The following is a 14,771-nucleotide window of genomic DNA, read 5'->3' as shown; positions in this document are numbered from 1 at the left end:
TCCTTTTGAGTCGCCTCCAGGATTTGTGCCAAAAAGAAAAACTGCTGATTCTGTTTAAACTACATTGGCTACCAGTTGCTGCCCGGGCCCAATTCAAAGTGCTTGTTTTGACATATAAAGCCCTAAACAGCTTGGGCCCTGGATACCTGAAGGACCACCTGCTTCCATATGAACCTACCCGGCAATTAAGATCTAGCCAGGGAGCCCTGACACTGGCCAATATGATCATTATATCGTGCAGACTCCTACACTTACAAATGATTTGTTTCCTGAGGACTGTTATAAACTGAGCCACTGTAAGTTGAACCCTATTATCTCATTGAGCTCAATAAGGCACTGATTCCTGGAGCAATTTCATGCTGTAGAAATGAGACCCCTGCTATCTCCTCATATCTCCTCTCTCTAGCTCTCTTTACTGGATGCAGCCCCTCCAATTTCTGATACTTTATCTTCCTCCTAACCCACTTTCACATCACTTTGCAGTGCCAGTCACAGTGGTCGTAAGAGTGAGTTTTAGGCTCTGGGGAGAGACATTAGCACTTTTGGAACTGGAATGTTTGTAAAAGTGCAAGATGGTAACACAAACTATACCACGTCCAGCTCTGCAGTTCTAAGAAGATGAGTTTAGAGGATGACAATGATTATGATGATAAGCCAGGGGTTCCCTGCATTGGTCCTTTGCCATCACCACTGGTTGACAATCCATATCTGAACCCAAATCCAAATACTGCTTTTAACCTTCAAAGCCTTAAGCAGTTTACAGTTAGGATACCTGAATGACCTTCTCCTGACCCTATTGTATATAATCAAAGCTCTCCTCTGGGTGTCTCTGCCAAATGAGGTGAGGTGAGTAGCTACAAGAAAGCAATTATTTTAACTGATTACACCCCTTCTATACTATGTCCAACTGAGAGTCACAACACAGTATTTTGGGAACCGGGTAAATATCTTATTATTCTCTCATAACTGTTTTTAGTGCCTTTAATTCTTAGCACTCTTCTGTTTTGTTCCTATCTTTTATTCATTACATTTTCCCTATCTGTTTCTGATTTTATCTTGGTTTAATTACTTACTGCTACTGTTATTTCTTTCATTGTCTTCATTTCCAGTTTTATAGTATTGTGCAATAATGTAATAAACAGAATTGCACTTACTGAGCAGTCTAGAAGCACAATCAATAAATATGATAATACTGTATTAACAATTCAACACTTTTCAAGTATGCCTGTGGCTCACTTCTCAGTCCTGTGATTCTTACATTAAATTAGCAGCAAAGTGTTCTATTATTCCTGAAACCAAAACGGCTGAGATAAGAGCATTTGCGGCCAGCGTGGAATATGAAGCAACTCTAGTGAATGACAGGATGCATTAAAATAAATCTATTTCAAGAGCAACAGAAGACTTAATCTGAAATAAAACAGAAAAGGTGGAGGAGGGTTGAAGTGTGTGACCCTGTAAAGGCAGGCAAAAGCACTGTTCACGGCTCAGCTTCTCAGCAAGCACAGTGTTAGAGAGACCCCTTGTAGGGAGCAGCTGATACTGCACCTAGAAGCTGAGAACTGAACGTCTCAATCAATATTACTCTATAAAAACAAAACAAAACTGACTTGGCCTGCTTAATAGGCTGGGTCACTACTGCCTGCCAGTTCAAAACATGTTTGGTGCTTCTTACAAAAAGAAATTAGTGAGATAAATAGAACACTGGCACAGAATAATTAATCCTAACAGATAGGTATCCATGCTTTCTAGTTTCAAAGGGCAATGCTCTACTGGAGGGCATTCTCTTTTCGGCAGATTATACTGTCCAAACCTGATTTAAAGAACCACGAGAAAGAAGAACCCCAGGGCCATCCACAGTTAGCAGCCGGACAGCAGATTGAACACAGGCACACAGGTTAGGTTGTTGTTGTGACTAAGGATGAGCCTTTCATGTTTACAGAGAAGAAGGGAAACCCAAAAGTGATTCTCTTTTTAATTTTCATATTCTTTTCTTGGTTCACAAAGGCAGCGCTGTTTTCATCAAAGAGAGCTGTTGCTCATTTTGCTCGAATAATCTAAGCTGTTGCCTTTCTCTTGAGAAAACTGGCCACACATCTGCCAGGCTGTCTACATTGGATGCCCCCCCTGGCAGAACTGACCTTAGCCCTTCTCTTTATGGCCTTCTCATGGGTGCTATCAGCTGGACAACTAAGTTCCTCTTGTTCATTGGCTTTCTCCAGCTATCTTCCTTCCCTTCTGAAGATGACCGATCCAGGTGAGGCATGATATGATTTGTTCTTGGCTTCTCGTGTATATTTGTGCATCCAGATTAGCATTTTAAAAAATACAGCACTGGATCTCCAAACAGGGAAACAAAGGGGCTATGACCTGAGAGGGGGATGTTACACCGTGTTACTGCTTTTGGAAATACAGTGTGCCTTAAATAGAAGGTTCATTGTGCTTATATCTGTGAAGACTCTCGGTCATCCAGGTAAGGTTATCTGGAAGCTGAGTCATGGCAACTGGACTTCTTTCTTATTAGGTTGAAATGTTTCGCTACTCATCTAAGTAGCTTCAACAGACTGAAGAAGTTACTTGGATACGTAGCGAAATGTTTCAACTTATTCGTAATAAGAAGGTCCAGTTGTCATGATTCAACTTCCAGTTCACTGTGTTTGCATTTCAGACAATGATACACTTTTTCAAGGGTGAAAAAGAACTGCTTCCAAAGTAACATTGTCTACCATGAATGGAATAATCCGCCAGAGTACTGTAAATGTTGTAGCAGCAACAATGCCTGACAGAGACTCCAGAGATGGATACTGTATTTTGAAATATGCGCAGGCAAGACACCAAATTCATTTTCTTCCCAAGTGATGACAAAATATACCAAAGGTCTAACATGAAGAGAAAGGCCTGATTTGAACTGAGATACAGTTCTTATTTCTGCCAATACACAACAAGAGTGACAGCACTGACATTAATATGCAGTGCACCAACAAGGAGTAAGAAAGGGAAAAGTAGCAAAGAGAAGAGCGAGAGAAAATTGTCCCTAACAATATTGTGGCTTACCTATTAAAAGCCCAAAATGTGGGTCACAGTATTAATCTGGAGTCATGGTCAAAAATATGGGAAAACAGTATTAAGTTAACAAAATCAGTTAAACACAAAGAAAATACATGCAAGATGTTCTACAGATGGTATATGATACCTGAAAAATTATCGAAAATATATCAGAATACCTCTAACAAATGTTAAATCACAAGAAGATAGTTTTTATCATATGTGTTAGACTTGCAGGGAAGTATAAAAGCTTTTGGAAACTAGTGCATGAGATCTTACAAAACATGTTATCTTGTACAATTCCATATAAACCTGAACTGTTTTTGTTGAATATAGTACCAGATAAAATAGAAAAAGAAAAAAGGTACTTGATCATACATGTAACTACGGCAGCAAGAATTTTATATGCAAAATACTGGAAAAGTGAGGAGACACCAACAATCCAAGAATTAATAAAAAAAGGTTTTGAGGCAGTGGAGATGGATATTTTAACTGAAGTATTAAAGGATAAAGAAATTGTTGAGGCTAGGAAAAAATGGGAACCTTTGTATAAATGTATGAGAGATGAGAACACGAATGGGTTAAGATTATAAGAAAGAAAACTTAAGAGTAATCTTAAAGGCTTAGAAAAAAAACTGGCAAGATTAGATTAAAGTAAGCTTAGTAAGAAATCATATAGGTAAAAGCAATAATGATATAAATTGTTCTCTGCCACATTCTGTGTTTTTATTTACCCCTTTCCAAATCCCCTTACCTACGATCTTCCCTGACCCAATGAAAATGAATACAAAATTTCAAAAAAACCACCCTCACACACACAAAAATACATTCATCCATCCACATTCCCATACTATTCAAGTGTAAAAGAATATATATTTCAAAAGAAGAAAAATCCAGATAGTCTAAAAGCAGTGTAAAACTCTCTCTTCATTGTGCCTAAATGCAAAATAATTTCCTGGGCAACTGGAGGGGCATACATAGACACTGGTGATCTCACTCTGAGTCCTCCCCAGGGTCTCAGCGGTTGGGCTGCCCAGGTAAGCTCCACAGCACTGTTGGTATTTTAGATGCTCTTATTTCTATGGTGCTTCCTCTTTGTGTTACTGTATTACCCCCGATACCCCTGGAGCATGTTTGCATGATTGGAGAGAGGGGTCAGCACCGGAGCAATTGTGGGTGTCTTGCTCTGCCCTGCCATTGGCCAAAGAGGGTACAAATACAGCTGAAAGTGTCCAATTTGCAAATTTTCTCCGACGACAGTCTACATGCATAGATTTTGATTCAACAAGGGTAATCCAATACAACAGCAGGAAGATGGGATGATGGGAATTTTATTTAAGCAACACACCTTTATTTTATTCTCCAATTAAATCACCCATGAAATACAAGTACTGTAGTCAGTAGATTTCAGTTGTGTGAATGTCTCGTGGACATGACGGATATTGTCATTAGAAGAGGTAGCCATGTTAGGCTGTGCAAGCATATCAGGTAAAACCAAAAAAAAGTGCCCTCAAATAGACAGCACAGCCATGACAATGACTGTTACAAGCAAAAATATTTGTTAACTTTCCTTTAAAGGTGTTAAATGCATTGAAGTAACAGATCTAACATTAACATCTTAAAATCAATGTTATTTTCAAATTCTACTTAATACATAATTCGTCAATTCATTTTTTAACTTAAAATCCTACAAATTGTTACAACAAGCACCTACAGACACCAAATTCAAGGGAAAGCTTCCCCTGACCCTCCTCTCCAATCCCTGCAACTTTGATGAAGTTTGGGTTTCAGTCATCCAAGTTATACAGGGAAGTGTATATCCCCAGGAAACTAGTAGATAAATAGGTACCACCACGGTGGGAAGGTAATGGCATTCCGTGTCTAGTCACGTTGGCCATGTAGCCACGGAATCTGCAGCTTGGAAATGGGGATGAGCATCGCCCCCTAGAGTCGGACACGACTAGACAAATTGTCAGGGGGGACCTTTACCTTCACCTAATAAGAGTAGGGCAATGAAAAATGTTCTTAATCCACATCTTCAACATTTCAAGATACTGTTTCAACCCCATTGCAGAGAAAGTTAGCTAATCAGCTCAGTTGGAGCTGGCTAAATAGGATCACTTAACATCACGTAGAGGCCTGGTATGACATTTAGTGTGATCCTTGTATTCACATGGTATACCCACTTCATGCAACTCTATTTGGCCTCCGTCTCTTATGAAAACAAACAAACAAAAATCCTTCCCTCTTGTCCCCTTATGTTTCCTCCGCCTTCTGGGAGGAAGCTTTCATTTTATTTTATTTCTTCTAAAAGTTATGGCAGATCAGCACTACCCTAATAGGCTTTTAAAAAACTTTGCTTCTTCCCTCTGCAGAGGAAGTTTTTAATTTTCTAATATCATTAAGTGGCTAAGGTTAACTATATTGGGAAATTGAAACCAGATGGGATGTTTAAAGAGCAAGCTCTGCTTTGGTTCTATCTTGTGTGTGCTAGAAATGAACCAAAATGGATGGATCCCACCCACATCTTAAAAAGAGTAGCCCTTGACTAGGAGCCAGAAAGATGTGTGCAGGACTGCTGTGAAGACAGGCTGGTTCACACTGGCACATGCGTCATCTGGTTGCCAGCAAAAGAAGTGCACCAGTTCATCTTCACAGCAGACCAAACAATTGGATGAATGCCCAAATAACCACCCCCTAAGTAACTGACAAAAGGAGACAGTGTAAAGCTACACAGTTATTTTTCTGAATTACAGTGACAATGCTAACCAGGGGCGTTATGGTCCAAAACAGTAATATGATGGAGGAAGTGGCAGTAAAGGGGAACTCTGGGTAAGAGTGACCATATTCTACTAGAATTCTTGATTTCAAATTAAACCAAAGCAGAGTGTAGCCACACACATCTGATGGATTTTTAAAAAGCCAATTTTAATAATCTCAGAACAAGGATGAGTAAGGTGGGAGTTTCTAAAATAAGACATTCTAAAAGCACAACTACAAATGATTCCAGCAAGAAAAAAAAAGGTAAAAACAGCAAAAAAGGCCAATGTGGTTTCACAAAAAAAAAAAAAAACTCAGGGAGAATCTGAAAACAAAAAAAAAGACATATACAGGAAGTGGGAAGAAGGCCAGATCACCAAGGAAGAGTACAGACAAGTAGCAAGGAAACGCAAGGAGGGTGTTAGGAGAGCAAAAGCTGAGAATGAGCAGAGACCAACTAGACACATTAAAAGCAATTTAAAAACCTTCTTCAGATATGTGTGAACCAACAAGACAAAGAAAAGAAATAGCGACACAGTTACTCAATGGTGATGGAGAAGTGATAAGAGATGACAAAAAAAGGCAGAGGTGCTCAATTCCTATTTTAGCTGAGTCTTTTCCCATAGGACAGACTATGAACCTCCAGACAAATGTGAAGTGCAAGTGGAAGGAGACAGGATTGCAGCTGAAGACTGATAAATAGTCAAGGAATACCTTACCACCTTGAACAAGTTCAGATATGCAGTGCTGGATGAACTGCATCCAAGAGTACTGAAGGAATTGGCTGAAGAACTCTTGGAACCGCTGTCCGTTATTTTCTTGAAATAATGGGAAACAGGTGAGGTACCAGATCATAAAATCATAGAAAAGAGAAGTTGGAAGAGGCCTACAAGGCCATCAAGTCCAACTTGATGGACTTCTAGTTATGACTGCATTGTTTTCTAGGTGCTTGCATAGTGACTGTTTTATAATTTGTTCTTGAATTTTCCCTGGAATTGATGTCAGGTTGACTGGCGTGTATTTCCCAGGTTCCTCTTTTCTGCCTCTTTGGAAGAAGGGAACAACATTAGCTCTCCTCCAATCATCTGGTGAGTGCTCCAACACTGGAGGCATTCAAGAAAAAAAAATAGATAATCACCTGAAAGATATCCTTTGATTTGTATTCCTGCATTGAGCAGGGGGTGGACTTGATGGCCTTATAGGCCCCTTCCAACTTTACTGTTCTATGATTCTATGATTCCATGCCACGCTACACTCTTCCACTTAACTCTATAGAAAATTATAGCATATTACTCATCTGTCTGTTCTGCCTGCAATGTGCTGAGAGTGCACAGGATTCAAGCTCACAATACTCATAGACATAGTATATCACTATAGCTACAGGAAAAAAGGCTCTTTGGTACAATATGTTTCCTCTCACAGTAGTGTAGTACAGAAATTCCACATTGTTCTTACACTCTGCATAAAACCTTTGCACAACTTACACCTGTGGAAGGATGATGATATCAACAAATAAGGACAAGTTTCAGCAAATAAAAATGTCATACTTCTGTCCCATGGCTTTTCTGACTCTGACACAATCATTTCATTGTACGGGAGCTGAGAGAACCATGGAATGGAAGAAGGAAGCTTTTAATTATCCAAAATTGCTCTCTTAAAATTGCCACTAGCCTTCTGCAGGTATAGGTTATGTAACCTGAATTCAGCCATTATCTTGAGATTGTAAAGGGTCAGGTGCACCCATTTATTGCTCTGCTTCTAATTAAACTGCCAATATTATTCTACAGATACACAGATTATTCCTAGACATGGCCTAACAAATGATTAGGGCCTCTCAGAGGCTGATACAGCTACCAATAAGAAACGTTCTGAATAGAACTAATTTGAAAGACACAGAGGAACTTGACTCAGAGTCTTAACTCTCCCTTTCAACATTCATTTCGGTATTAGAAGTCTATGCACTCCACAGGAATATTCGACAATGTACCTGGGAGACACAACAAAGATGTTGCCAAAAATAGCTCATTCTCAGCTTGACTGTCGGTATCAGGCTGTTTTGTTTATCCCATAAGCCAGTTAAACCAGAATATTTCAAAAGTACCAAAGCTTTATCAGCCTAAAGGCCTGTGAAGTTCACATCACAAAAGCACACATGCTGGGGGAAAAAGACAATCACACGAGTCACTCAGATTAGTGGAAGCTTAAAAAGATAATGCAAGATTCTCCAGGACAGCAAAACAGAGAATTACTGTAACCTGTTGTGCATGCTATACATTGTGAGAGAGAGCAGCTGGATGTCTTTTCTTCTAATTTCTCCTGTTCTTGACAACTATCTAACAGTATAACAATTACTGTCAATATTTTCTAATAGAATTGTACTGGCATATCTGAATGAAGAGATGCTGGTGACATTCATTTGGTATTAATACAACAATTACTTTTGAAGATTTGGTATCACTTATATCTACTATTTTTAAGCCTATATTACTTTGCCCAAACTTAGAAAATCCACAAGAATTTTTAATATGCTATAAGACCCCATTCTCAAAGTCTTCCTGATCTGATAGTTTGAAGGAGATGGAAAGATCAGAAGAATCCAAATTATTCTCTAACTTGATTACTATACAGCACAATTACCTGTCTTGCATGCAGAAGGTCACTGGTTGAATCTATGGCATTCCCAGGTAAAATGATCACATAGGAAATTATAGAGAAGACACTGCAAGTCAGACTATGTAAGGGTAGGTGGACAGATGACGAAAGGGTACAGTAAGCTGTTGTAGATCAGTCTAGTTTCCTTAAACATGAAGTAGAAATAGTATATATTCCATATGTACATTAAGATGACATAAAATCCTGTACGTGTCAGTATCTGTGTTATGTGCCATCAGGTCACTTCCCATTTAAAGTGATCCTAATAGGGTTTTCAAGATATTTAAGATTTTTATGGAGTAGTTTTACTATTTCCACCCTGAACAGGAATTTGAACCCAGGTCTCCTGAGCCCAACACTCTATCTGCTGTACCACACTGGGTCATGTCATGCTGCAGAAAGCCTACAAATATATAAAACAAATCAAATCCAACAGGAAATATGATTGACAATATTAAATAGCCAATTGTACTACAACTAACAGATATGTAGTTAGAATTTTATCTTATTTTCACTTTACAAGACGGTAGCTCCAGCTCCTTAGTACTGCCTTTCTATGTGGAAAATTCTAATTAGTTACATAGATTCATCTCAAGATAAAAAAAAAAAAACTAAAGAAAAATTAGATAAACTGACAGACTCAGGAAGCACACTCTATTATAATGTTCCCTTTCCTTGATCAAGACCTTAGAGGTGCCTTCCATCTGGACTAATTAGGGTTTTGATCATCTATACTCTGTGAATTTTGGAATAACTGTTGCTGTACTGCCACCATCTATTGTACCTTTGTGTATCTCAAGTATATATATACTTTTTTCATTACTTTTTTAGTTTTAAATATGCATACTTTTTTTCATTTCATTCCCAAAGGACAGACTATGACCCTGGAGACAAATTTGAAGTCCAAGTGGAAGGGAAAGAGTTGCAGATGGAATCTGATAAACAGTTGAGGAATAAGTACTTTGAACAAGTTCAGACCTCCAGGGCCGGATGAACTGTATTCAAGAATAATGAAGGAACTGGCTGAAGAACTCTTAGAATCACTGTCTATTATTTTTTTGAAACCATCGGAAATGAGTTAAGCGCCAGATGACTGGAGGAGGGCTAATGTTGTTCTATCTTCAAAAAGGCCAAGGTAAAGTGATCACTATGCAAGGACCTAGAAAAAAGTCCAGCAATGACTAGAAGCCAACATGGATTTGTCAGGAACAAATCCTGCCAGACTAATCTCATCTCATTTTTGACCAGGTAACTTCCCTGACTGACAGAGGGAATGCTGTAGACATAGTATATCTGGACTTCAGCAAAGCTTTTGACAAAGTGCCCCATGATATTCTGATTAGCAAGCTTAAGTAGTTGTGGGCTGGATAGAACAACTGTCAGTTGGCTGCAGAAACATATTTAAAGGGTGATGACTAATGGCTCCTTCTCCAACTGGGAGAAGGTAGTATTCCAGTACTGAGTCTTGCATTTTACTGTTATTAGCTGCTTTGATTCAACATTTTGATAGGTAGACTACTAGATATAAACTGAATAAAATACTGTAATTCTGAGAACAACAGCTATAGAAAGGACCAAGAGGCTATCCTGCTCAAGTGCCATTGTCCACGAGGATCATCAAAATCCAAACTTCTCAACCTATTCTATCTAAAGCACAGATGCTGAAAAAAAACAGAACAGCCAAAAAAAAAAAAAGACCCCAACAACAACAACTCTGGATAACTAATACAAACAAGCCAGATCACATATTACAAAGCAGAAGATAAAGAAGCAGAGCTACCAGAAATGAAAATTCCTTCTCAATATTTAGGATAAAATAGCAGAGAAAGAACTAGCAGAATAAAGATTGTTTCTTACCCCAAAGCAAAACAGACTCACTCTAAACATTGGAAATCCTTTTGATGTTTTCTGCTTTTCACCAAAACTGACAGAACCAAAAATACCTGCTTCCATTCACTTACTGTCTGTTATATTGGAATGTCTTGCTTTACAAGACTGCAATTTGCAGAATGTGGATTGCATATCAGCATTCATCTAATGCTTCCAGACAAGGCTTTTACTCTGCAGTCTCCTTGCTTCACTCATAGAGTTTTATCAGGGCTGGAGTCTTCCAAACGATGCCATCTTGTAATTTCATCTTCCTTTCCCACTGCTTCATACATCTTTTTTCTTTCACAAAAATATCCAAAATGGAGGAAGACAGGCTAATTGAACAATACCTTTTGATCCATAACACTAGGAGCCAAATGTCACATATATTCTGAATTTCATCTTGGTAAAATCCACCAAAGGGGTTGTTATCACATAACATAAAAACAAGATTGCCGGGGACTCACTCAAACAGACAAATTTGAAGACATTGGAAATTTAAGCAATTGTAGGGCTATTTATCAGACAGAGAAACTACACCTGATGACAAATACAAAGATACTTGTTCTACGAAACAGTGTGAAACAACTGATGGGCAGTTTTATCCCATGAATTTTAAGCTCTGCCTTCTACCCACAAGTGTTTACAATGATTCCTCCTGGTTTCATTGCTCCCTTTCCTATTATTTTCATGCTCTTGCATACAAAATGGCAATTCTATCCAGTATTACCTTTCAGTAGAGGAACACCTGATCCCTTCATTACAATCCTGGGGCTGGTAATGAGGTAAGGAACTAAGCATATCACTCTCCTGATCAGGTCCATTTCAGAAATTAAGAAATGAACCAATTAAATATTAAACAGATTTCACTGACCAGTGTGTTCCATATGTCATTTCTGCACCTGTACTATGTTATAAAGATGTTTTCCAACAAAATATCTTTATATTCTTCTTCTACCAGTATCTCAGATTAAGAGATTGTCCACATAAAAATTTATCCCCCATTTTGTCCCGCTGTTTGGACATTAAATTCAATATATTTTGTGATGACTCCAAAAATTTATGTGCATTTTCACTTTTTTGGACACCATCAGAGTCTTCCGCTTTTCTGGAACAAATGGGAATGCAACATTTCTGTTCAGTTTCTGGCAATTGTGATCACCAAGAAGCAGTGAGGGGTGCGCTATAGGGTGACTTTTACAGTGACATCTTCAGCAGGGGGTGGTTTGCCAATGTACAGTTCGAACACTCCCTCCTTTTTGGTTGTTTCTGCTCCAAATGTTTTTGGGTTTTTTTAAATAATTAGTTTCTTCAGCTCTATGGCATAAATGGATAACAAAGGCTTGAAAGAGTGGGGAGGATGAAGCTGGTGGAGGAGAAAGTGGTGACAGCCAACTGCTGGAGGGCAAAGGAGTTGCGTGATGGCGGCTGAATTGGGGGTTATGGGGTGATAAGAGCAGGTACTCCTGTCAGCTGCTAGTAGCTAGTTAGCCCCACATTTTTCTAGGCTCATCTTTCCTCTCTCCCTCTCTCTCTCTCTCTTTCTTTCCCACTTTCTTCTCAACAACAGGAGAGAGAGCGAGAGAGAGAGAGAGAGAGAGAAAGAGAGAGAGAGAGAGAGAATGGCTAGCTGACAAGCTTCCATGAGAGGGGAAGGAGACTTAAGCAGCACAGAGGCAGTGGCACTAAGGGCACACACATGAAAGCCCAGGACAATCTGGCAGCTTTTCCACCTGTATTTTGTTCCTTCCTCTTCCCCCAGGTCCCAGTGCAGTTAATTGGCATTTACTTTTTCTGCCTCTCCTAAGATGATGTCAAGGATGAACTCCAACCCCCAACACACTCCTTTGTATTCTCTGTTCTCCTGTTTTTTTTTTTAAAAAAAAAATAGTTACTCAGTGCTGTGCCAAAAAAAAACCCCACACTTCTTCAGTATTATGTCAAATTATTACACCTCTTCCAAAAATAATAGGGTGGGGGGAAGCAGTAACAGACCACTGGGACATGATTTTGATTTACTTTTTTACTTTTGAGAGCTGGAACAATTTGAGATGCAATATGGTTTCTTGTCCAAAAACAACCTCGGAAAAGTACATATTTGTGTCATAGTGCACGCCATCATTTTGAGCCCATTTTATCCCATTCCCATTCTTACTACCATGTGCAGTGAACACAAATCTGTGGCCCAGATATTGGCCGAAATATTGTTACTTAGCATAAGCCAAGTTGTAATTGTAAGTTCATTGAGAAAAAAAATGCACTGTTCCCTGCTCACATCTGTCTATTTTAACTTAAAAAAAGCTAAGAAAAGGCCATTCCCTTTCTATCAATTTTTATTTGTTTTTCAAAGTTATGTAGCATATCCCTGTACAACCTGTTGATTTGGTACGCCTCATCAACAGGTTGTAGGACTGCAAGCCTGTTCTGAACAACACTGCATTTGGTGTGCAGCTTTCAACTCTTTCCATTCATCTCTCTCATACCCAAGAGATGCATGCTTCTTACACTGCCTTGCACCACTTCTATTTTAGATTTCTCATACAATGTATGACTGTATCGCTATATGTGTCTCACAGGTACTATTCTGGTACATCTACCTTGTAGGTAACATGAAGCATCTACTGCTACTCTAGTACTGGATGGTTTCTGAATCAAAGGCTTTCAGCAACCTCAATCTCATTTTTGAGAGTTAAAATCTGTGACAACATTCAGAAAACGGATTTCTTATTTCTGATAAATGAAGGACTTAAACTATATATTCCAAAGGTGAAAAGCATGTCAGATGTAGTTATGTTATTTGTACGTGGTCCACACCCTTATATACTCGCACACACCACATGGAGCATGCAAAAGTATGAGACTCAGGCATTTGGTACTCACAAACTGCCTCCGAAGTTTGTTTTTGACTCGCTCTGTTTTGGTTTCTGTCGGATGAATAGAATAGCTCAGGGAGCTCAAATGGTTGTCCACCGAGAGGCTTTTCCTCATGTAGAAGGACCGAGTTCTCAAGGACCTGAATGGTGGCTCATCTATTGACGTGCACAGCCTTGGCTGAAGGGCTGGATCCCTCACAGAGTCAGTGCAGTCATCTTCTAGCTGCCATGCATCTCCTGAGGAGGGAGGGGAGAGAGGAAGGATCCACAACCATGAATTTAGATGCCAAAATAAATGGTTCTGCCACCAAAAAAAAGGTCAAAATCACAGTTGCTTCTCACGTATTTTCAAAGTATAAAGCAACATTCCCATTGTTTTCCACCAATGTCATTACTCATCACTGCGAAGACTGAACGACTCTGAGTTGGGTCATTGTATCACAGTAGCTTATTAATATGTAAATAGACTAATTTCTATGCACTTAATAAATGCTATTATTTTGAACTGATGAATTCTTATAGTTAACGTAACACAAGGATCTAGGGAAGATAACTGATTCCTTTTAGATGCACAAAAATGTAGAAAGAGTGCAGACAGTGATTCACAAGCATACACAAACTTTCTGGAACATTTTCCTGTCTTCAGTGAGATGTTAAAAACAAGAAGTATGTTGGGAAGAGAGGGGAAAGAAGAGGCAAAAAAAGGGCTGATCTCAGGTCTTTCTTCTCTGCATGTTGTTCCAAATTTTGGTGGGAAAGTGACGTGACAGACCACTTCTACTATGGATTGTGGACATGATTCTCTGTCAGTACAGCTGTTATTTTTTAAAATTCTGTAAAGTATTTCACAGACAGAAAGACAGAAAGATAGATGCATGCCAGATGCACTCATGACAGTTGTAAGCAGAAGCCAAAAGCAATATACAATCTATTTCTGCTTCAAAAGAAAAGGTAAGAATGAGAATATTGTGAACATTTTTTGTGGGTAGAGATTATATTCAGCTTTTCAAATTGAATGCCAGTTTGTGAATGTAGGATACTCTCCTGTATCAGGAGAAGTATAAATTTATAAATTTAATAAATAAATAATAAATAAATATCAATTCAGAATGCCAGGAAATAGCCTGATATTGCTTCACAATATTGTGCTGGAACTGCCACCAGGAAAAAGGATGCCAAGCTTTGCATAGCAAAGGGCAGCTTGAATACTGACGACATCAATGACAGCAGTCAAGAGGATCAACAGGATGCCCTCTTCTGCTCACTACCTTTCACACCTCCAAGCAAGGGATAATCCCAGAAATTCACTCTTTTTTCATCAGTTACCCACTTGTCACACAAAAACAAAGCAATTGTCAGAGTTGTTTTTTTGCAACTGACAATTATGGCAACAATAAAATAAAATAGATTAAAATACAGAGTAGGCATTAAAATAGTGTATTCATTGTAGAAGGAGTGTCTGAAGAAGAAACAATCTTGCCATCATATTTAAATATACATCAAAACGTTGGATACCATATTCCAGTGGCCAGAGGATCTGTATTCTGCAAAACAACCTGGAATTCAGCCTCTAAC

General features: G+C 38.8%; 1 protein-coding gene across 11 annotated transcripts in view; it reads right to left on the bottom strand.

The window, feature by feature from the left end:
• Positions 1 to 14,771, bottom strand: part of LOC110086925 (ankyrin repeat and fibronectin type-III domain-containing protein 1) — a 316,329-nt gene that overhangs the window by 241,397 nt on the left and 60,161 nt on the right. For all 11 annotated transcript variants that reach the window (XR_013539113.1, XM_078381382.1, XM_020808190.3 and 8 more), the window contains one exon: positions 13,204 to 13,433. Coding sequence is in view for 9 of the 11 variants with exons in the window: in XM_020808190.3 (XP_020663849.3) it covers positions 13,204 to 13,433 (230 nt within the window). In the remaining 2 variants the exon portion in view is untranslated. The remainder of the gene's footprint in view (positions 1 to 13,203; positions 13,434 to 14,771) is intronic.

The sequence above is a fragment of the Pogona vitticeps genome, chromosome 13 (assembly GCF_051106095.1).
Source record: "Pogona vitticeps strain Pit_001003342236 chromosome 13, PviZW2.1, whole genome shotgun sequence".
Classification (NCBI taxonomy): Eukaryota; Metazoa; Chordata; class Lepidosauria; order Squamata; family Agamidae; genus Pogona; species Pogona vitticeps.
Note: the sequence above shows the minus strand (reverse complement) of the source record. Positions and strands in the feature narration are given on the sequence as shown.